The 25,301-nt window shown below is 41.6% G+C and overlaps 1 protein-coding gene across 1 annotated transcript in view; it reads left to right on the forward strand.

The window, feature by feature from the left end:
- The first annotated feature begins 3,036 nt into the window (after positions 1 to 3,036).
- Positions 3,037 to 25,301, forward strand: part of CHST9 (carbohydrate sulfotransferase 9) — a 70,422-nt gene continuing 48,157 nt past the window's right edge. Inside the window, exon 1 of the mRNA XM_064578795.1 lies at positions 3,037 to 3,061. Coding sequence (XP_064434865.1) covers positions 3,037 to 3,061 — 25 coding nt within the window. The remainder of the gene's footprint in view (positions 3,062 to 25,301) is intronic.

Consider the following 25,301-nt stretch of genomic DNA (forward strand, 5'->3'; position numbering starts at 1 on the left):
TGCCATCACTAAATAACCACAAAAAGCGCTCCTATTCAAAGCACACAAATTGACTAAATTTATTTTTCCCAAAATTTAAATCACAATTATATTTTTTCAAAACTTTTAAGACTATAGGAGAGAAACGCATTATTTTAAGAAAACCTTTTGTGTAAGGTAGTGCCGTTTCATACCGCACTCTCTAGAGCTCTGAGTCCCACAGGGGCCTCTCAGCATTGAGAAGGTCCTTTCTCCAGACCCCACCTCCCACTTCAGCCAGAGCAATGCTGCTTTTCTTTATATTACATGTTAGGCTTCCACATAGGATTTTAATGGAATGAAGGGATCAATGATGCGAAATAAAGAGGCAAATGAATATGAAAAATACTGATGTCAAAAATAATCCATTTGTCATGATGTACACACACATTATCACATCCTACACTATGTGTTTTGTATCCTATTCATTCTTCAAAGACCTAGTTTGTATCCACTCCAATCTACCCCGTCTGCAGAGTCTTGCCAGTTCCCCCAGTGGATTAGTTGCTTCAGTCTCTATGCCTTATCTGTTCACACATCTTTGTGTCCTTTGGGGACAGTGATTTCCAAAGTGGGTTGCTCATACCTCAAGATAATCTATCAGGGAAGAAAATATTACAACTTCCATTTGTGCATATTTTTTCTTTTTAGTTCTCTATTTTGGTAGAGAGTAAATTTTATGAAATCAAAATATCCCACCACAGTGGTATAAGGATAGATGATAGATAGATAGATGATAGATAGATGATAGATAGATAGATAGATAGATAGATAGATAGATAGATAGATAGATAGATGATAGACAGATAGATAACAAATAAATGAGGGGAGAGTTTAGTGCTGCTCAAAGAAAAAGTTTTAAGATGACTTCTCTGGTCTCTGGACTCCTAGAATAGAGTTTCTTCATCTCTGTATGTGCAGGTTATATATCACTTGCCCAATAAATTATTTTGAAAGAATAGATAAATTATTTTGGATTTTCTACATTAAGTTTTCTAAAGGCAAAGCATACCTCAGCTAAAATTTTGAAATATCCCTTCATACATGAGCACTTCTGCCACCAAATCCATCTTTTTCTCAAAAGACGCCACTATGACTAGTTTTTCCTCAAGTGCTGAAGCCCACAGCTTCATGGGCTGCATGTGGAAACTAAGAGCAAGGCAGATGTGGTTAGACAATTTAGAAGGCTGGAGTGAATCCAGAGAGCGTGGTTTGCTGCATACCCCATTTGGAAATGGGGTGAGCAGTGAGGTTGGGAAAGGGGGTGTCTGTAGTTGGATCCAACCAGGGATGGGAGGGAGACAGAGGTGTCATTCTGATTAGGCTCCAAAAAATCAACTAAGGGAGCCTGGTTCTCTGCCTTGATAAGCATACTGTCAGTGAGTTAACCGAGCACACCATCACTCTCATTTTCTGCTTCATTTCGTTATGCTATTCTCTTGTATTTTAACTGATGTATTTTATAATCTGCCATTAAATACCTAGCTTTGCATCATTACACACTGTTCTCACTCAACCTCTGAGTATCCAACTAAATTAATTGTATGTATTTTGAAATTTTACCTTAATTTTATCAATGGATTTCCCTAAATATACACTACCAACTCTGTGACATTTCATAAATTATAATAGTTATAAATTCCCTGAATTGTAGGTCATTTTTATCCCTTTGGTTTCAATGTAGGAAGTTAAAGAGAAAAATACAACTTTCTCAATATATAGAAAATGATATACTATAATGAAATCCTTTAATTTTCTCTAACTTCCAATATTCTCTTTATATAAACTCTTAAAATCTTTGTTCTGTTTAAATTTTAAATGAAATACTGAGTTTGATCTTATAAAACATTTAATCACTGTTGGAAATGCATTTTATGAGACCCAGTAAAGCCAGTTTCAATGATATGAACTAAAAATCCAATATCATGCTTGGAACACAATTTTTGAGAGCACTCTGCATCACTGGTGGTATTTACTTCAGAAAAAATGAATTATTGTGGGGGCGCCTGGGTGGCTCAGTTGGTTAAACGACTGCCTTCGGCTCAGGTCATGATCCTGGATTCCTGGGATCGAGTCCCACGTCGGGCTCCCTGCTCAGCAGGGAATCTGCTTCTCCCTCTGAGCCTCTGACCCTCTTCCCTCTCGTGCTATCTCTCATTCTCTCTCACTCGAATAAATAAATAAAATCTTTAAAAAATAAAAAATAAAAAAATAAAATGAATTATTGTGTTATGGGCTAAGTCCTGCCAGAATTGATTTTGAAAGTCCAAAGTGGAATATTTTGGATACTATAGTTTAATATGAAGTGAACAGGCAAATAGCGTTTTTATTATTTAAAAAAGCAATAAAATGGTTTCAATAAGTTGTTAGACTCGTATTTATTACCTATTCTGTGGCTCCAACCCATAAATTGATGGCTATATGTGAAGTGTAAGCAAATACTGCTCTTTATAAATGTGGTACAAGCATTTTCAAAGCTTGTTGCACAATCTCATTATCGTGATCAGTTATTGCTTTTCTTCCCAAGAGAAGGGCTGTCCATCCTAATTTAGCAGTGAAGGACTGATTGTTATTATGTTCTCCCGAGTGAAAAGTAGCTCCAATTCTTTCAAACAGAATGATAACCAGGATGACTTACGGGAGGGTGGGGGCCGCGGAACGGCCAGAACCTAGAGGAAAGCCCATCCGTGCCTTGGGCCATGCACCCCACTGTCCCCTAGGGAAAGAGCATGGCCTCAGGAGCCCTTTCTGCCCCTTTTCATGTGATAATCAGGGATTTCCAGTATTTATAAGACATTCTTTACATTTGATCGGAAAGACTTCGACGTAAGAGTCTCTCTGGATTTCTTTACACTCCCCGTTTCCTTATTTTCATCTTTCATCGTCTTTATTCTCCTCGTGCATTCATTAGTTATCCAGTATTTTTTTTAATATCTGTTTTGTGTCAAACCCAGACAGAGACAGGAATTTATGCCCTCAGAAGGGAAGGCGGGCGGGCAAACCAGGAGGTGAGACCCAATGGCGTACAGGTGTCCCGATAAAGGTACGAGCGGAGTGCCAGGAGGACACAATGAAGAGCGACGACTGCATTCTGGAGAGTCTGGGAAGGCTCCGTAGAGCTCGCCCTTGCGGTGGGTCTGGGAAGACGCGAAGCCGAGCCGAGCCTCTAACTCCTACAAACACGGGACGCGGGGAGGGGGCTGCTGCGGGAACTGCAACTCCTCGTGAGCTCCTCCTGATGGCAACGTAACTAGCAACACAGGATGGGAATTTTAAATAAAAACAGACCTTCCAGGGCGCCTGGGTGGCTCAGTTGGTTGAGCGACTGCCTTCGGCTCAGGTCATGATCCTGGAGTCCCTGGATCGAGTCCCGCATCGGGCTCCCTGCTCGGCGGGGAGCCTGCTTCTCCCTCTGACCCTCCCCCCTCGCATGTGCTTTCTCTCTCTCATTCTCTCTCTCTCAAATAAATAAATAAAATCTTTAAAAAAAAAAAAAAAAACAGACCTTCCATCATTTTCTAATTAGGGTATATTCTACAGTGCAGAACTGTGTGTTTCGCGGGGAGAATTAATGGCAGGAAGTGTGTAGGCTCCCCATCCAGGCCCTGTGCACAAATTTCGATTAGGCCAGAAAGATGCTGGTCTTTCTCCCAGGTCTCCCAAGTCTGGGAGACAGTGATGGTAACATAGCAAAGCAGTGACGTGCTAACATAACAGTAATTCACAGTGAGAGTTAATTTTGAGTGGTATTATTTGAGGATTCGAATGGCCAGCAGGCTCCCGGATGGCAGCCATCTTAATCTTTTCCTCCTCAAAAGTTTTCAGCTCCGTTCACAGGGATTCTTCCATGGAACCAGCTGTTTAATGATGCAAGTCAACAGGACCATCCCTTTAGAGGCTGCTTTACTGGAATCTTCCACCGTGCAGAGAGATATCTCTATTACAACGTGGTTCCTCCTCTAATTCCATGCCATGGAACCAATTTAAATACCATTATGTAATAATAAGAAAGCAAACCCTCACAGATGGTCTAGAAAGATGGATTGCATTATAAGTGTTGTGCTTCATGATAGATAATATTGAAACATTTTGGTTTTATGGCTAAAGATTATGCTACTAATAATAGCACTTTCTCTACTGAGGAGTTTGTTCATAGTTATATTGTGGAGAACTACTGATTTTGGGAAAATTTCTTCCACGCTCTGAGTGATTGCTGATGTTTATTGAGGAATAGCTGTGAGGAGGGGGGAGGGGTGTGGTGCCGTCCTAAGCATTCCTCAACCCTGTCAGTAAAATCTGCTCTTGCTTCCTTTTAGAGATGAAAAAGTGAAGCTCACAGGATTAAATAACTTGCCCGCTTGGCTAGCAAGTGGTAGAGCAAAATCGGAACTCAAATGGTCAGACTGAAAGAACCAAGCAGTGACTCATTATCTGAAGATGTTTAAAATACTTGTTTATCTGAAGTTGAGACATTTGTTGATAGATACAAAGAATTCTGTTGACAACAGAAAATATTCCCTAAATCAACTGATTTTCTGTTGTTTTTCTCCAATAAACGTAAGGTCAAATGAAAGGACTGGGCGTAGTTTATCAACCTCAACATACGTGTGGATATCATAGCTGACTTTAGATTGCACACGCATGTGCACACAGACACGCATTCACATGCACACACTGTGGAAGAACAAGAGACTGTTGGACAGAAATTACTAAACTGTCCTTTTACTTGAGTTAATATCCTTGCGTCTGTCTAGGAAATTATTAAACTGCCCAGTCTCCAACATCCCTTTGGGCAGCAGTCCCCCCTCCTCCCTTTCAGCCTCTCGCCCATGGTGTTTGGTTTCATTCTATGTAGAATTCTTGCCACTGTAACTGTTAGCCAATAATTATAAAAGCATCGATGAAGACCAGACCTTTCCTCTCCCTCACTTCCTGTATCTCGAGCCCTCCAATAAAAAGATAGATTGCTGGCTGAGAGTCACCTTTAGAGAGTGTAAGTAATATGAGCAGTAAGTGCCAACTATGAGGGTGTAGGAATGGAACGTGATGACTGTCTCTTGGAGCGGTCACCCAGGCCCACAGAATCCTGCATGGCTGGGGAGCAGGCTGGGGAGCACCCCAGGAAGGAGTGCTGCCCAAAGCATGATGATCCAAAGGTTGGATCAGTTCTAGTCCCTGCCAACAAAATGTGTAAGCATTGCTTAGAGAATCTGGCTCTATCCCCAGGTGGGTATTGCATATTAACCATATAATTTCTTCTTATTAAAAACAAGGTATTTGATAATTCTTGGATTTTTTTAGTCCTCCCTTAAAAGGGAAACTGAAATTTCAACTGAAGGAAAGGAAAACACAACCTAACTAGATAATTCTAGAGCTAAACTGAAAAGAATTGAGAGACATGCTAAGGCATTTTGGTGTAATAATAGGAAGACAGAGCAAAGCAACTCTCTTCTCAGGTTCCTTGTTGTGTTAAAAACTAGCATAGGCTCGGGGCGCCTGGGTGGCTCAGTTGGTTAAGCGACTGCCTTCGGCTCAGGTCATGATCCCGGAGTCCCGGGATCGAGTCCCGGGATCGAGTCCCGCATCGGGCTCCCTGCTCAGCAGGGAGTCTGCTTCTCCCTCTGACCCTCCTCCCTCTCATGCTCTCTGTCTCTCATTCTCTCTCTCGCAAATAAATAAAATCTTAAAAAAAAAACAAAAATTAAAAAAAACTAGCATAGGCTCAGCTGAGATTTTAAAGTTGTTAATAAAAAGTCTGAAATGGATTTTTTAAGCACTCACTATTTTTTCATGCGTCTATGAGCTACAGCTTCAGAAGGCTATTTCTGACTGGTATTTGTACGCTGAGCTTATATTCGTTATCTATTGTTGCATAACGAATTACCATAACGAATTACCACATAACGAATTACTGTGAGCAGCTGAAAACAACAGACACTTAATATTTCATAGTTTCTGTGGTCTGGGAATCCAATCACAGCTTAGCTAGAGTTTTAGCTTGGGGTTTCCCAGAAGGCTACAATCCTCTTACGGCTTGCTACTTCCAAGCTCACTCAAGTGAGCAGACCTCACAAAATCTGCTTCCAAGCTCTGTCACATGGCCCTCTCCACAGGACTGCCTCACAACGTGGCAACTGGCTTCCTCCAGAAGTGAGTGAACCAAAAGAGAATGCCCAAGATATAAGCCACAGTCCTTTTTCTTTTTTTCATTTATTTATTTTTTTATTATTATGTTATGTTAATCACCATACATTACATCATCAGTTTTTGATGGAGTGTTCCATGATTCACTGTTTGCGCATAACACCCAGTGCTCCATGCAGAACGTGCCCTCTTTAATACCCGTCACCAGGCTAACCCATCCCCCCACCCCTCTCCCCTCTAGAAGCCTCAGTTTGTTTCTCAGAGTCCATAGTCTCTCAGGGTTCGTCTCCACGGAGGGGGCCACAGTCCTTTTATAACCTAAAATTAAAAGTGATATTCCAACACTTCTGCCATATGCTGTTTGTAAGAAGGGAATCAATAAATTCAGCCCGCATTCAAGGGCAAGGAATTACACAGGGCATGAATACCAGAAGGCAGGGATCATTGAGAGACCTTTTATCAGCTGCCTAATATAGCTGTGTATCAGAAATCAAAAGAGAGAAGGGACTGAGAAAAGGAAACTGAGAAGAGGTATTGAGAAAATCTGTCAACTCTCCCCACCCCCAACAAACACACACAGTAGGCATTTGACTGATCATAGCTTTTATAAATTAGAATACTTTAGTACTCAGAGAAGTATAAGAGAAAACAAAAATAGAACACTTTTTAGCATTATTTTTAAATATATGCATTAATATGTAAATTTTTTCTGAAGACTAGTGTTATGAACCGAATTGTGTCCCCTCCCTCCCCAAATTTATATGTGGAAGTCCTGACATCCGGCACTTGAGCATGTGACTATATTTAGGGATAGGATCCTTAAAGAGGTGACTAAGTTAAAATGAGGTCATTAGGGTGGGCTTGATTCCAGTCTAACTGGTGTTCTTATAAGAAGAAGAAATTGGGACACCAAGAGAGATACCAGAGATGCAGGGACATAGAAGAAAGGCCATGTGAGGAAAGAGGGACAAGATGGCCATCCATAAGCCAAGAGAGGTCTCTACCTGAAATCAGCCCTCCAACACCCTGATCTCAGACTTACAGCCTCCAGAACTGTGAGGAAAAACAGTTGTTCAAGCCACCCAGTCCGTGGTATTCTATTGTGGCAGCCCTCGCAAAGTCATACAACTGTTATTTTTTAACCAAAATCTCTTTGTGCGTTTTCATTTGTCACTATTTCCCGGTGACCTCATAGAGAACAAAGTAAGTGTTCTATTTTGTTTTGTTTTAGTTTCCTCTGGACATAGTCCTAACCCTTCTAATTTTAGGATTGTTTGGAATTCTCCAAAGAACACAGTTAAATTAATTTACTCTTTATCTTTCTTTTGGTAGCTTTTCTTCTTTTACTCATTATCACATTGTTTCCTCCTTTGTCTTTGCCTCATCTTTACTAAGACAATATTAAGTTGCCTTTACAGTGGTTTAGTAGCAATACATGTGGCTTGATAGGAATCTTGGCACTAAGGTAATAGCATAGAAATTCATAGATGAAGAACATTTTTTGGGTTCTTCTGTTATTTTTTATGGGACAACCATTGGCACAAGCATACCGTTCAATATCCGCTTTCACTTCTAGACTTAAAAGTTCTAACTCTTCCCAAGAGAATCGAATTTAAAGCTTAAATTCTCTTTAGTTTCTATGATGTTTCCATTTCATGGGCAGGCATCTGCTTTGCTTTAGTGGAATCTGATCGCCAGTTTCCAAAGTCATTATGCAAATTACACTCCTCCATCAGTGTGTGTGAGTTCCTTTTGTTCCAAATCCTCCCCAGCACATGGCATTGTTTGATTTTTTTTTTTTAATTTTAGCCATTCTGGTGAGTATGTATGGCATAGAATTTTCATTTCCCTGGTGACTCCTGAATTTAGGTAGCTTTATCATGTTTCAGTTATTTGAGAATCCTCTTTCATGAAGTGGCTTTCCACGTTCTCTCCCATTTTTCTGAGTGGTTGACTATCTTACTGATTTGTAGGAGTTCTTTATATATTCTTTTGTCAGATACATGCATTGCCAAGGTTTTATCCTTATTAGCGAATTTTCTTTTTACTATATTAATTAATGGTGTCTTTGGATAATCAAAGTTTCTTAATTTTAATGTAGCTAAGTTTATCAAATTTTTTATGGTTAGTTCCTTTGCGTCCTGTTTAGGAAAGGTTGTTTGCTTTAAGTTCATAAAGGTGTTACCCAGTGTTTTGTTCTAAAAGCTTTATTGTTTATCCTTCTCACTTAGTTCTATAATCCACCTGGAATTAATTTTTGTTTGTGGGTAAAGTAGGGGTCAAGACAGGAGTCACCAGTTTCTGGGGCATAATTAATTGAAAAGACCATCCTTTCTGAGCTAGCAGTTTCTTGAGCACTGATTATGCTCTAGACATTGCATTAGTTGATACTTTATTTCATCTTCACAAAATCCCTATAAGATAGGTCTTTCCTCACTTTAGAAATGAGAAAAATTACAATTACATGAGTTAAATTAATTTCCCAAGTGTTCATGGTTAGTAAGGATTGGGAATCTGGGTTTTGAGTTTAGATCTTTCGACTTCAAAGCCTTTCTTAAGGTAATCCTAAATCCCAGTGTTATCAAAAGGGATCATTACATTTTGTTAGTGAAAACCAAGAGAGTGAAAGGGTTGGAAACCATTGGGAACGTGAAGGTGAAGAAGGATTGACTCTAGAAAAGAAGACGACCTTGCATAGTGCTTTGCATATGACAGGACACAGGAACAATGTACTGAATTGCAAAAAACATCCACTTCAGAATAAACGTAGAGTTTTGTGATTTGTACTCATAGGGCACATATGATTTTTATGGACAAAACGTTTTGTGATTTGCTCCTTACCTGTCTATGGCAGTGGCTTCCAAAGTGTGGTTCCCCAGGCTAGTATCATCAATATCGCCCCAGAACTAGTTAGAAACACACATTATTGGGCCTCACCCAAGACCCATTCAGTCAAAAATTCTGAAGGTGTACACTGGAAAATTGTGTTTTAACAGCTTCTTCCGGGTCCAGCCCTCCTACAGCGCTTCCTCTAACCTGCCACGTGTGGTCCTACCTCCAGATGAGTGCTTATTGGCGGTGCATCTGCCTGGATTCCCGTCAGGATCCTTAGCCTGGCTAATACCTTCTCAGGGACCAGCGCCTCCCTGTCCTTACATATATGCATGTGCGCGCGCACACACACACACACTCACGTTAGATTCAGTCCCTCAGTCACTCTTCTTGCCACACTGCTTTATCATTGTCTGCTTATCTATGTCTGCCACTAGACCAGGAGGAGCTTAAGGCAAGGGCCTTTGGATTCCTAGAGCGAGGGATATAGCAGATGTTCAGTACAATTTTTTGAGTAAATGAATTGTATTCAATTTTATTCTTGGGGCATCTGGGTGGCTCAGTCGGTTAAGCGGCTGCCTTCGGCTCGGGTTCTGATCCAAGGGTCCTGGGATCAAGTCCCACTTCGGGCTCCTTGCTCAGCGGGGGGCCTGCTTCTCCCTCTCCCTCTGCTGCTCCCCCTCCTGTGCTCTCTCTCTCTCTCTCTGTCAAATAAATAAATTTAAAATTAAAAAAAAAATTATTCTTAAAGGACTTTCATGTTGAAAAGGAATTACTATTTTTTTTTTTTTTTTGGTAAATCAACAAATATTTGAAGGACTCTTCTGTGGAAAAGAAGTCATAGAACAAGGTACAAGATACAGTGAATAGAGACTTCAAGGAAGTAAGGAGCACTGAGATACCTGTCACAAGAGGCATTTAGGCAAAGACTAGAAAATCTCCAAGGATTCTGCAACCCCTTTTCCATTCCCTCTTCTAAATTGCGAGCTCCTTGGGCGCCTGGGTGGCTCAGTCGGTTAAGCGACTGCCTTCAGCTCAGGTCATGATCCTGGAGTCCCTGGATCGAGTCCCGCATCGGGCTCCCTGCTCGGCAGGGAGTCTGCTTCTCCCTCTGACCCTCCCCCTCTCATGCTCTCTCTATCTCATTCTCTCTCTCAAATAAATAAATAAAATCTTAAAAAAAATAAAATAAAAAAATAATAAATAAATAAATAAATTGCAAGCTCCTTAATGCCAGTGACAACATCCCATTCACTGTGCGTCCTCAGTACTTAATAGGGGCTGGTTCAGTGCCCAGTATACAATGAATTCATCATAAGTGAATGAATGAATGAATGAATGAATGAGTCCCATAATGGCATACACAGTTTTCTTGTTGCTACTGTTCTGTTTGCTTGACTGTTCTTGGCTGGAGAGACAGCTACAGCTCTAGATCCCCCAACTGGCTGAGTATGCAATTTTTTAGGAGCACCAGTAAAGCGGAGGGGAAAAAAGTGAGAGCAGTTTGACTTTGATAAATGTATCCAGAATTTTGTAATCAAAAATGTTTTTAAGAAATTAGTTTAACTACAGCATGCATCTGTGTTTTACGTTTTATGGTTTCTTCCTCTCTTTTTCTTATTTACATATGGCTAAAGGGACTAGGAAGTGGGGCCCCATAATCTCTTCGGTGTTTAGAGGCTCTGAACCTGGCCCCTAGGCAGAAGCCAGACCCTGAGGAGTTTGTGGGTCTTGTTTACTCCGTGTAGGAGTTTGTACTTTATCTTGAATGCAGCTGTAAGCCATCGAATGATGTTAAGGAAGGAAAATAATGTGATAGATTTGCTTTTCTAAAGGTCACTCTGACTGCTGTGTGGAGGATTGATTGGGAGGTGGGAAGGGGAGGATGGAGACTGGGGCACCGACGACAAGTTCAAAGAAATGTTGAAGCTGATGGAGAGGAGGCTGATAAGGACTTGAACTAGGGCCATGACTGACGGGCTAGGGGGTAGGGGGGTAAAAAAGGACGAAGGGACCGTGTTCAGCGGATATTCCGTAAGTTGACTCAACCCACAGAATTTGCTGACAAAGATAGGGGCTTGTCAGAAATCATCAGAGCTAGCTTTGAATTTAATAGTAATAATTACATTGTCAGGCCTCTGCTTCTACTGGATCTGCGAGGTTATGTAATGGAAGCCTTTGTTAACGACAAAGCGCTGAACACATTCGAAGTGGGATAATTACCCACAGAAATCCTACCTCCAAAGTCCGGGTGCCAGAGGCAAGCACTGAGAGTTTGAAAATGAGTTCATGTTTATTGGTGATCAACAGCAGGATTGCACATGTACTCCTGAACAATGAACTTACTGTTCATTCTCAAGTGCTCATTACAATGGAAATTAGTAACACTTGAATGATTGATGCTTCTCTGCTCTAAACATGACACTTAGCAAATACTTGCTGGGCTAAGTATGTCAGGAATTCACATGCTGATTGATGCCAGACAGGAGTGGCTATTTTTTGTGAATGGAATGAAGATGGGTACCTCACCGTGAAGAATATGCAGTATATCTGCGTGGGTCATGGCAAGACTGTGTTCATAAGTTGGCACTAAGTTTCCTGGTCGTGCATATTTATGTTTTTGGCCCTGTAAAAAAAGGAACATTGAAGCTGCTTCTTACCGATATTTTATGTTATGCTTTTTTTTCAAAACCAAAAGCCTTTATTTAACATGTAAAATTCAATCTGCAACTAATTCCAATTTCTCAGCCCACTTCTTAATTTGGGAAACTAGGGGGAAAAAATGCACTATTCCAGTTCTGCTATGCGGATATGCGCAAAAATGAAGGGAAAAAGAATCCTCCTGTGGCCTTAATCCATTTCCATCAACATCCCGGAATTCTCACATATTTAAGGATCATTTTTTTTTGGCTGACTGTTGATCAGCATTTTGAAGAAAGGCTAAAGAAGTGAAAGGTGGTATCTGTATTCTTTGAGATCACTTCATTTTTACATCTGCTTTGTGCACTCGGGTTTAAGCATGGACTATTCAGCTTCTGTTTTAGCCAATGGGTTGTTATGAAATAATTTCACGGGCTCTCTCACGTCACTCTGCTCATTTTCTGCCCTTGGTAAAATATTCATTATTAACTGGTATAAATTATAAAATCCTTTTTTTTTTTCCCCAGGAAAAGTCTAGACTTTCTTTTTTAACAGATTTGGAGCGGATAGGGCTGCTTGCCTAAGGCAGCACTACCAGTAATTGAATCTGTATGCTGAAGTAGTAAACCCTAGGACTTTTGAGAGGAAGGAATCCTGATGTATAAAACAGAGTAAAGGCAGGTTGATGGAAAAGTGGAAATTCACCCTTCTGAAACTTCCTGATTCCAGCGTGTGAATCATTGAATAACTGAACATCATAGCGGACGTTGAATGGTAATTCTGTCAAGATTTCCAGAGCAAAGAATTCTACTAATTCTCTATCTCTCTGTTTGGTACATAATAATCATTGCCATTATTAACTCTATTCATGGATCAATTTCATTATATAGTTGGAATAAACACCAGCTACTTGCAGTCAACAAGAATGTATTGAAAATCTGTTACACTTGTAGGCACTGAGGATTATAAGAATGAGTGAGATTTGCCTCTTGCCTTCAAAGAGCTAATACTCTTCTCTGGAAGAAAGAGTATGCAATAAAGCATCATAAATCTATGGTGGAGGTTATATGGAAGTACAGAGGAGGCATGCCCAAGCTTGACAGGTCAGAGGTGGTAGGGGAACAGAGAAGGCTTCCTGGAGGAAGAAACACGTGTGCTGTCTTAATGGGGTCTTGACCAATGTGGGATATAGCCTGGAAATGATGAAAGTAAATCCACCTTCTTTAAAAGAAATTGGTCAATATATGTCAAGAGTTATAAAAAATGTTTAGACCTAGAATTTCCTTTCTCTGAATCTTTAATTTTAAAAAACCTGAAATACAGAAAAAAATTATATTTAAGAGTGTTAATTACAGGGGCGCCTGGGTGGCTCAGTCGTTAAGCGTCTGCCTTCGGCTCAGGTCATGATCCCAGGGTCCTGGGATCGAGCCCCGCATCGGGCTCCCTGCTCCGCGGGAAGCCTGCTTCTCCCTCTCCCACTCCCCCTGCTTGTGTTCCCTCTCTCGCTGTGTCTCTCTCTGTCAAATAAATAAATAAAATCTTAAAAAAAAAAAAGAGTGTTAATTACATAGTTATTTGTAGTAACAGTATTGGAACCAGCAATGGAGAGCTTTTTGAGGCAATTATGGTTCATCTATTCAAAGGACTATAGGGTAGAAACTCATGAAAGAATTTAGCACAACATTCGATGGTTTAGTCTACAAATATTGATTGAGCAATCTGTCAGGCACTGATCTAGGCTCTGTGTACACAAAGTCAAACAGACATGCTTCTTACTGAAGGAGCTCGTGGTGAAATGAGGAATACAGAGGATTCTGTTAACTCACAGGAAGAAGAGAGGTGAACTCCAATGCTGGCTTACAGATGTTATTAGAATGCATCTGAGGCTCAGGTGATCAAATTAGCAGGACACGTTAAGCTACCAAAAGGAGATGGTGCAGGGCTTGAGTTTTGAAAGACAAGAGAGGAGAAAGGAGATGGAAACATAGAAATGTTTTTATTTTAGGGCGCCTGGGTGGCTGAGTTGGTTAAGCCACTGCCTTCGGCTCAGGTCATGACCCTGGAGTCCCGGGATCGAGTTCCGAGTCAGGCTCCCTGCTCTGTGGGGAGTCTGCTTCTCCCTCTGACCCTCCCTCCTCTCATGCTCTCTCTCTCGCTCTTTCTCAAATTAATAAATAAAATCTCAAAAAAAAAAGAAATGTTTTTATTTTATAATGTTATGTGGGAAATAAAAGCAGACTCTAACATTGGATATGCAGTTTGACCACAAATATACAAAACCAACCAACCAAATATATACATATACATACATATAAAGAGAGAGAGGGAGGGAGGGAAAGCAAAAATTAAAGGATTAATAGTGGTTGTCCAGGGGTGCCTGGGTGGCTCAGTCCTTAAGTGTCTGCCTTCTGCTCAGGTCATGATCCCAGGGTCTTGGGATCAAGCCCCCGCATCGGGCTCCCTGCTCCGCGGGAAGCCTGCTTCTCCCTCTCCCACTCCCCCTGCTTGTGTTCCCTCTCTCGCTGTCTCTCCCTCTGTCAAATTTAAAAAAAAAAAAACATCTTTACAAAAAAGTGTATGTCTGAGGACAGTGGTACTACAGGGGACATTTTTCTTACTTCTTTTTGGCCTTTTTCAAATATTCTGTTATGAACGTATTGCTTTTATAATGAAAGAGAAAGATGCAAGAGGTTGTCAGCAGGAGGGTAAAAGGCTCAAAGTGTTCACATCTTACAAGGGAACTATTCAGGGTCAAGCACAACAAAACAGAATGGGCACATTTCCAGGATGCAATAGCCCAGGACCACATTCTGTTCCCTGACATACCATCCCATTCCTAAAACACACACACACAGATCTATGATGTGTTACATAAGTCACCTGGTAAATTCGTACTGTCTGCCAAAGACATGACTCTTGGATTCATCCCTATGTGGAGAACCCAATCTGTTTAGACCGAGCTAGACACTGGATCTGCCATTGACTCAGTGCATCAGTCCCTTAAGTTTACAGAACGCTGTGAAATTTATGAAGCATTTTCATAAAGTCTTTATTTTTATTTTCTCCACTGCCCTATGAGGTAGGTAGGACAGATATTCTTTCTCTCATTTTACAGTGGAAGAAAAGTAAGACTTAGATGAAGTTTCTTGCCTCCAGTGACGAGACCAGTAAGTGTTGAAAACAACACTGGAACCCAGATTTCTTAGTCAACATGGCGTTTGTTCCTCTGTATCACAAACACCAAACTGTAGGCAACTCCTCTTCAACTAGCAAAAGCAGACCAACATCGTGAGGGCAGATGAGGCGGCTTGTTTTTAATCTATGTGGGCTCTAGTGTCTAGGAGAGTTCCAGTACAGGATAGAGGTTGTTTATTTTTTGTTGTTGTTGGGGCAAAGAACAAAACAATTATTAATACTCTGACTTAATACTTAATAAACATACAGTTCCTAAATAAGTCATCCAAATAGATAGTGTTTTTTTTCTTTAGGAGTCTATGCTGAAGTTCAAAAAAGCAGTCTATTATATATATATTTATATATATGTATATAAAAACATGATATATTACATATATATACATAATATATACGTATATTAACATAAACATTACATATATAAACACCTATATATATTTATATATATATAAATACCAATATCAGAAACAGGGGGAAAAGGGGAGGGGTCAGTTGGGAAGAGTGAAAAGCAAAACATTGAGACAAAGAGATTCCTAATTAAATAAAGCAGACTTGTTTGTAATTAATTTCTGTTTTACTCCAAGAAAAACAAATTGATATTCCACATTAAACACATTTTACACTGGGGTGAGGGGAGGATGGGAGAAGAGAATGTCTTTGAGAATCATCAAAGCACATCTTAATTCTCACGTATGCACATACCTGCTCGCCTTCTGCCTGCATCTGAAAGGGGGGCTCCTTTAGCATTCACTGATGAACTTAGAGAGCATTTCAGCACTCCTGCTGAGCTACTGAAATTTTTTTAAAACTTACTAAGGTGGCACAAGGAATCATGCCCTAGTGACTTCAGTGACTTCATTGAAAAATTTCTAATGACATGTTGGACATCCTGCATGTAAATGCCACCATTTGGAATGAGAGTCAGGGTTTGGCTCATCGGAATGTTCTCTGCTTGGCTTCAGTGTAATATTAGCCCTGATCTAGTGAAAGCAAATGGTTCTTAGTAACTCCCTCCTAAATAATATTGCATATTCTTTTTCTGCTTTATATGTGGTGGTGGTAAATAGCTCAGCAATACACACAGGAACAAGTCTACTGATGGATAAGGAAAGAAAATGAAATTGCTATCTGTGTGACCCTCGACCTTCTAGGTTGTTTTCAAAACTCATCATTGCAACAGTGATTTCCCCCATATTACTTTTGACTAGCCTTGCAGGTTTGGCTTTCTACATATATGGGAGGCATCTTTAAATCCATATACTTTTTTTTTTTTTTTTACAAATGACCTTTGGAAATGATTTCCAATAACTGCAGCTGACTTTAAGCTCAAGGCTTGGTAGTGAAAGGTCACTCTACATTTAGACTAAATGCGGATAGATTTGTACTCCCTGTAGCAGGCTATTGCTTTAGGACCCGCTATTGTATTTGACCCAATCTTCTTTCTAACCCAAGCATTTAGACAGCTTCCATACGCGTTTTGTTTAAACTTTTTTTTAAACTTCAGTACAAATTAAATGGCTTTATGTATTGTAAGTAACATATTTTCTTTAGAGATGCACATTTTCCTTAGAAATTTAAGAAAATAGAGTGGAGTATGTGTGTCAGACTTCTCCTAAGACACTGCTGCAACTCCCCCCGCCCCAAATCTTCCCAGCCCACGCCAGCCCTGCATACATGGTGAGGGCCTGCGGGGCACTCTCTGAGGCACCCTGGGCTCCCCTTCCCTTGTTGCCCTCTCCTTCCCTTCAAATAAAACCATTCCTTTTAAGTGGCGGGGTGGCTGGGGAGGGGTGAATACAGCCTCTCAACTCAAGCAGCTATGCATAAACACTTGATAGTGCTGCGTGGTGGAGAATTCAAAGAGATAAGTTGTTTTTCCCCTTCTCAACCTGGGAGCAAGGCTCATTCTCCTGTCCCCAGCTTCTTCCCCTCACCAGGCCACGGGTGGTTTCCATTCAAGCTCTATGTGGTATATTTGTGATGCTGTCACACCACGAAGCCTCTAGAAATGAGTTACAGGGTACTTTTCTTCTTGTCCTATAAGAGCCTGTCCACAGTAGAGAAGGACTACAAAAACATGCAAAAGACTCCATCTTATCTCCATGTCCGGGCAAGTTCTAGAACTGCTGACTATCAGAGAATCCTCCCCTGGCCCCTGTCCTCTTCCTCACCTCATCCCCACCCAGCGGAAAAACAGAGTTCCTTCCTACTGCTGGTATGGAGGGCCCTGGAAAGGACCCCGGATGGATGGAATCAGGAGACCTGATTCCTATTCAAGGCCTGCCATTTACCACTTAGGGGACTTGGGTCTACATCACTCGTCCTCTATGCTTCACTTCTTGTCCAAACAGAATGAGTTAATAGAATTAATTCCTATAAATTCAATGAAGGAACACCCAGCCTTGACTATGCCCCCAGTTCCTAAATGAATGTATTTGCATCAGATTCCCAGGAAGAGAGGCAGAGTCCTGCAGCTCTGTCTGATTCTGATTTCAAAGAATGTACTTGGATGACTCAGTCTGCCCCAAGAATGCACTGGAATAAAATAATTTCTTATATTCAAATAGCATGTGAAAAATTCTAAGTTGTTTTCACTTATCCCAGGTACCGTAGCTCATGTAATCCTCCTGATCAGCGTAGATTTGGGGCATAACTGTTGGAGTCCCATCAAGTGTGCTTGGCACCCTTCAAAGGATTGCCTCAGAGCACTGGGTGCTCTTCCAAGGTGGTGGGGGGCAGCCCTTGTTGACTGGCCAACACAGACATGTGTGGGAATATAAAAGGCCAACTCCTTTGCCTGAAGGTGGAATAAATTCTGAGATGTGATTTAGGCTCTACAGCACCTCTCCCTCAAAGAACAAGCTGAGTCTGGCATTTCTGAAGTCACCCTTGCTTGGCTCCTTCCCCTTCCACACCCTGCTCCCCCACCCCTTGCTAGTTTCTCCCGGGAGCCGATCTTTACTGCATCACTTGCACCTGTAAAACGGTGGCTTTAAATGGCCGAGTTGACAGCACCTAGTTGATGTGTTACCAAAAGACTCATGTTGGCATCTGGCATCTCTGCTACTTGACAGCGCTGTGGCCTGGAGCAAGTTGCCCGCAGCTCAGCGCCTCTCAATAAGAACCCCCGCTCTGCCTGCTGATGGGTTCTCGGGAGGATCAGATGAGACTGCGGATTGTGCCAGTGTTTGAAAGTTGCCAAGCATCGCGCAATCATAAGGAAACTCATGTTTTAAACTAATACTAAAATCAGGTGTAGGTTTCCAGAGGACACCAACTCAAAGCAGTTTTTAGGATTCAGAAAACATACTTCACCTCTTGGTGTCCTCCTACCTTTCTTCTCCCCCCCCCACCCCCGCATTCCTCAGGCCTCTCTCCTCTTTGAAGGAGCCCATCAGTGTTCCACGTAGACACTAAAGGAAGTAGGAAATGCAGCATCGGCCTCTGTATCTCAATTACTAACCATTCTCCACCTGGTTAGAGAACTTTGCCGTGCCTGCTCGGATGCCTACCAGTGTCTACTATAGATCCCTAAGCCCTGATTTTCACTTAATTAGTCCCGAATTTCTCTCATTTCAAAATGTAATGGACTTTAAAACTTCAAGAGGGAAATAGACATCTCAGGGAGATCTATGTCATAGATCATAGCTCAATTCTTATGCTTCACATTTTGTAATATTGACACAAATTGATGGAACACAACATAATAGAGCCAATAAAACATGTGGCCCAGATGGTGGCTTGATTAGAAACATCTCAATGTGTCTGAAAGATCATGGCATGCATGCAAAGTTTCTTTCCACAAAGGCCCTACAAGATTCATGATAAGATTTTATTTTTAATAAGGATCTAATTAGAGGGCTCAGCATGACAGAGTTCGAAGACAGGAGTAGTCAGTACAGTTTGGTACAAAAAGTATTTGTCAAGCACTTAGGCACCAGGATAAAAGGAAGAATAATACGTAGCCCCTGGTGGAAGAAACAGATACCCAAAAACAGATCACTAAAACAGAATATGGTAAGTGCCCAGCATGCTCAAAGCGATGGCATCTGGTCTGGGGTTTGGAAAACACTTCACCATCTAAAGCGTCACCTCTTCAAGTCTTTTGAGATACTTGAAAATCACTTGAAATTCCCCTAGGATCTTTTATCCACTGACCTGTGTCTTTGCCTCATTGATTCCAGCTTACCCTTTGGAACGCTTCATTCATTCATTTCTTCATGCACACCCTGCTCGGGTACCTTATGCTGCCAGGTGCTGTTGGAGACCCTGGGAATGGCACTCAGAACCAGACAGACCCAATCCCAACTGTTTGGTCATTGAAGCTTACATTCGAGTGGTCAGACGCAGACAGTTAACGAGGAATTCAACTGTGATAGAGTGAAGTGTTAGAACTGCAGATGTAAAGGGAGCCATGAAGGAAGTACAGAGAAGGATGGGACAAAGAACAACCAAGCGAGGCCCCCTTGCACTCCCTGGTCAGGGAAAACCTCCCTCACGTGAGCCATTTGAGCTGAACATGAGAAGGGTGCCCTGGGTGAAGGGAATGTCGGTGAGGCTGGAAAGAACTCGGGGGTGATCAAGTGACGGAAAGGAGGCCAGTGTGCTTGAAGTTAGTGAACCGGGTGTCAGAGGTTGAGGCCACGGGAAGGCAGAGGCCATCATGGGGGCCATGGGAAGAAACCGGATTTCACGCTCAGTGCCATGCAGCGTTTGAAATGAAAACCGCATTTTAAAACATGCACACACCTGAAAAGAAACTGCAATCAGAGCCCATAGCTAGGAGAAGTGCCATCAGCTCTCACCTGGATTGCTGCACCAGCCGCTGACCCTGCAAGTGTTCATTCTTAATGCAGATGCATCTTGAAGTTAAATGCGATATGCTATTTTTCTGCTCAAAACCCTGCCAGGGCTCCCTGCGTCATTCAGAGTAAAAGCCAGAATCTTTACAGTGGCTTCCAAGGCCCCACATGGTCTGGCCTTAGCTCCTAGGTCCTTACCCGTCCCCATCTGCCCCAGCCACACTAGCCTCCTTGCTTTTCCTCCATCACACAGAGATGCTGTCCCTATAGGCTTCCTGCTGCTCCATCCAGAACCCTCTTTCCTGGATAGCCCCAACTAACTCTTTCCCCTCTATCAAGTCTTTGTTCAATGGCTTGCCTTGATAGACACCCCAGTATACACTACACCCCTGCTGCCCTCTCTACTACATCTCTACTCTGTTGTCCCAACTCATTGTCTGCATCCCCCTCTAGAGTCTAGAGTAAATTTCAAAAGGCAGAAACCTTTGTGTGTAGCCGTGAGGACCATCCACTGACATTTGGCTTCCTTCCAAGTCTACTGTAGGAGTCTATTTTCCTGACTGCTTGGATACAGAAAAGGCTGAGTGACTTATTTTGGCCAACAGAAGAGGAACAGAAAGGACATGTGCCATGTCTGAGCAGCGTCTTTCACGGCCAGCACACTCTCTACCACATTCCTTCTTCCTTCTAACGCGGCATCCTGCACCTTTCAAAGTGGAGGCTACTCCATTGGGCTGGGTCCCTGAGTGAATAAGTTGAGCAAAATCCCCCTGGCAGCCATCAAAAAAACACACGGCATGATCAAGAAATAAACCTTTCGTCTTAAACCACTGTGACCTGGTGATCGTTTGTTATCACATATCACCTGGCTTCATCGGACTGAGTCTCATTTGTTCACTGATACATCCCCGGGACTTAGAACAAAACCTGGGACACAGCAGATGCTCAGTAAATGGTTGCTGAGTGAATTCCTCTGTCCTTATTCATCAGTTTTTATATGGCATGTCTTAAATTTAAACACACTGAAGCCAATACTCTCTGGATATGGGATTCCACAGTGTTCTATGACCTTCCCCAACAACAATCAACATTAAGTACCTACTGCATGAGCTCAGTCTTTCTTAGGGCCCCAGAGGAATACGCCACCGCATCTCCCTTAATGTCGTTGGCAATCTAGTTGCAGAGACAGAACACATAGACACAATCTCGTGTGCCACTATGTGGTGGTAGGTGATACATCACCAGATTGTTCTGAGAGTTCAGAGGTGGGGCACCCACTGAGGGAGAGGCTGGTGAGAGGTGGGGATGGCAGGCTCCCTCAGCTTGGCCTTGAGGACTTGGACAAGCAGAAATAGAGCTGGGGAGAGAGTATCCCTGCCTTGAGGAGGAGCATCAATCTCACACAAGCAGGAGCAGATTCTGAAACAGTAGAAGGCAGCATATACCACTCTGGTCAGAGGCCAGACGGTAGAGCTCGACTGGCTCCATTAACTTCCTGGCTGTCCGTGTGCTGGCTTGGTGGCCTTAGACAAGTCAGTTACCGTCTCTGGGTCTTCACAGCTCCATTTGTAGAATGACAATCACAGCAGTACCTGCGTTGGGGCATCATCGTGAGGGCTAAATGAGTTAATACCTGCAATGTTTAGACTAGTACCTGGCGGAGAGTAAGGGTTGATTTGGAAAGAAGAGTTGAAAGTCGTGCAGACCACAGATTTTGCAGGATCTTGAATCCAAGATGAAGTAATCTGTTGTTTCATTCTGTGGGCAAAAATATTTTCCACGAGCAGTTCAAAGTTTTTTATCAGAAAGCTGTGCACAGTTAATATTACAGCAGGGTGAGCAGGGGTTGAAAGGTCCGGGGCCCAGAGACAGGTTTGGAGGCAGACTGAATCATCTTGTTGTGGGAACCTGAAAGCACGTGCCACGGGACTGGCCACGGCATGGAGGAGACGGATGTCGAAGACGTCCTAGAGAAGAAGCCGCAGACCTCCCGACAGGCAGGCTAGGTAAAAAAAGAAAGAAGCCAAATAGACCCCAAGGTTTCGGGGTCTGGGTGACTTCGAGATTTAATGATAGCACTGACCAAAATGATGAAGACCAGGGGGGAACCGATTTTAAGAGAAAGATAACAAACTCTATTTTAGACACTGAAGTGTCAAGGTCAAGCTGCTGAGAAGGAAATCAGATATGAAGCTTAACTAACGGAGAGCGATGCTCAAATGTCACTCGGAAACCTTGCCCAAATAGCTGATCTAAGATACCTCCCTCCTCCCTCTTGCTAAGAGTCACCACCATAATTTATTTTCTTCATGCCACTTCCTGGCACACTATTATATTCTATATTTGTTGATTTGCCTATTATCTATCCCTGCCCCTGTCTATTATGGAAGCTCAGTAAGAACAGGGACATTTTCTTTCTTACCCATTGCTCTCAAAGGCGAAGACAGCGGCTGGCCTGCAATTTTTCAAAAACTATTTTGTGGAATAAAACCATTTTCATCGGGCGCCTGGGTGGCTCAGTTGGTTAAGCGACTGCCTTTGGCTCAGGTCATGATCCTGGAGTCCTGGGATCGAGTCCCACATCAGGCTCCCTGCTCAGCGAGGAGCCTGCTTCTCCCTCTGACCCTCCCCCCTCTCATGTACTCTCTATCTCATTCTCTCTCTCAAATAAATAAATAAAATCTTAAAAAAAAAAAAAAAACCCATTTTCATTTGCAAGCAAAATTACCAACCAGAGATCATCTTCTACCTGCATACAGGCTTTCGTGCCTTACATTATTTAGGAATTAATGGGGGTGAGGGGGGATAAGGAAGGAAGACTAGATGGTAAAGCATTAAAACATAAAGGTCACGAATTCAAACAATAGATGGTCAACAGAGTGGAGATGAGAGGGAACCTGACCCCTTTACTCAAGCATTGCACCAAAATAAATTTCAAGCATATCCAAGCTTAAGATCAGAAGTCAAAAATAACAAATTGTAAAGGTACTGGAAGAAAATAGCTGACTTTTTAAAACAGCCATGCATTAAGAAACACATTCTAAAAACAACATGAAATGCATGTAGCATAGTAGAACATTCAGTTTACTTCACAAATTGTAAAACTGTTCACACAAAATGTATTTTCCATGATCCAAGTCGAAAGACAGCAAAGAGTTAAAAATTCTTCAGAACTTGCACAGAAATATCTAATGAATTTAATGTGCAATAAGCTATTACAAATAAAAAGTAGATGTGCGGGAAATGGACAGGTCTCAGAAAGAAAGTCACCAATGATTGATAAACATAAAAGAATCAACCTCACTCATAATAGTTTTTGGCATTTTTTTCTCAGGTAATTTTTAAAATTCCAGTTAAATCCATGAGTTAGCAATGGCAATGATTTCAAAGCTCGAGAATGCTAAAGGCCAGAGGATGTGTTGGAAAACATACTGTCATGCACTGTTGGTGGGAATGTAAATTTGTGTAACTATTTTTATGGTCCTTTAAGGACCAAAATTTTAAATTGACATATCCTTTGGCCAAGCAATTCAAGTTCTAAGAATTGAAACTACAGAATATACCTGTATGAGTACATAAAGATAAAAGGAAGTTCATTGACAAATTGGTTGTAATTAAGAAATTTCTAAATTGCTCAAAAAGTGACAGGGCTTCTATTCAGTAGAATATGATGCAGTTATTATTAAAAACAACAGGGTGTATCTATATAGACTGACAAAGAGAGGTTTAAAATACCGGTTAAATAGAAGAAAAAACAGAAGTAGCTAAACGGCACAGAGAGCATAGGTACCTTGGTGTTAAAAAGCAAAAAGACAGGGATGCCTGGGTGGCTCAGTCCGTTAGGTGTCCAACTCTTGATCTCAGCTCAGGTCTTGATCTCAGGGTTATGAGTTTGGGCCCCGTGTGTTGACCTCCCCGTTGGGCGTGGAACCTACTTTAAAAAAAAAAAAAAGCAAAAAGACAGAGGTGAAAATCCTTGCATGTGCAACAAAAACTTTCAGAATGTTGTACAAGAAGCTATTAACTGTGCTTCCCGTGGGGAGCAGGACTGGGGAGTAAGGTGGCGCTTTTAATTTCCACTTTATATCCTTCATATTGGACATTTTTTCCACAGGGAAAATGACTACTTTTAGAATTTCATAAAAGAAAGAATAAAGCCCTCAACACTTAGTTCACACTATCCTTTTGACCTATCTCTCCAAACAGTGTATCTGTAGTGTTTGCTTGATTATTCCTGAGATTAAAATTATGTGAATCCGGGCACCTGGGTGGCTCAGTTGGTTAAGCGACTGCCTTCAGCTCAGGTCATGATCCTGGAGTCCCTGGATCGAGTCCCGCATCGGGCTCCCTGCTCGGCAGGGAGCCTGCTTCTGCCTCTGACCCTCCCCCCTCTCATGTGCTCTCTCTCTCTCAGTCTCTCTGTCTCAAATAAATAAATAAATAAAATTAAAAAAAAAAAATTATGTGAATCCTCAGGCTAGCCCAAGACATCTGCCAACTGGGGCATTAGATTCTGTAGCATTCCAGAATCTTTTAAACTTCTGCAGGAACTTCCATAAATCCTTCATAAAGAGGAAGAATTAAAGTCTTATTTCTTATCACTAGTGATCACCAAAAAACTAACCAGGGAGAACCTAAAATGCTAAAATAATTCATGTGCCTCAAAATGGCCAACTGCCTGCCCTTCATCTCTGTTTAGTTGATACCAACTCAGGATCTTTTCCAACATCGCCAAGGGAACTAGGAAACTGATGGGACAGCTGGGAAGACATCCTGCCATAATAGGAGGATTTGTGATTGATTCACTGGAAGGCCAAACAGTTATAAACAACTATATATGTGGATGTGTGTATGCACATGCACATGTGTGCAAGTGGATGTAGGTGTGTGAGGCAGAGCAGATTCTAAACCAGTATCAGCATTTTATCAAGGATTCAGAAATACCAAATACATTATTTGGTATTCAAGAAATACCAAATACATTATTTGTATTCCTACCGTGTTGTTTCAAAAGAATTTAAGGCAGGATAATGAAAGTTTTTGAATCCCCAAAGGACTGGATATTATTCTTGCAATGTAAAATGGATGTATATTTCCGTTTTAGAGTGTAAGACAAGAACATTTTTTTTTTTCAAGACTCTGACTCACTTTTGTTGTGCCTGGCTTTTTCCAAGGGTTTAAAAGCGATTTCTTTAAAAAATTGAAAGTATCCTATCAATTACGGTTTATCTTTGATTTTTTTACAATCGTGGTCATAGAGAGCATAGTTTTTATGAAGTATGAAGTATTTCACCTTTTAAACGTACCAAAAAATTTCTTTTTTTTTTAAGATTTATTTATTTTGAGAAAGAGAAAGAGGAAGCATGTGGTGCATGAGCATGGGGAGGGGCAGAGGGAGAGAATCTTTCAAGCAGACTCCTCGCTGAGCAAGGAACCAGGCATAGGGCTCTATCCCACACCCTATGAGATCATGACCTGACCTGAAACCAAGAGTCAGATGCTCAACAGACTGAGCCACCCAGGCTCCCCACCAAAAAAATTATTAGGAATTATGAACAATATTGAATTTTCCTAACTTACACTTCCCACATTAAATGATCGGTTGGGTCCATCCGTTGGAAATGCTGGAGACTTTGGAAAGAACAAAGCAATCATCTGTAAAGAATGAAAGCA

The sequence above is a fragment of the Mirounga angustirostris genome, unplaced genomic scaffold, assembly GCF_029215605.1.
Source record: "Mirounga angustirostris isolate CCGP_5_RB_7025 unplaced genomic scaffold, mMirAng1.0.hap1 SCAF_14, whole genome shotgun sequence".
NCBI classification, from domain to species: Eukaryota; Metazoa; Chordata; class Mammalia; order Carnivora; family Phocidae; genus Mirounga; species Mirounga angustirostris.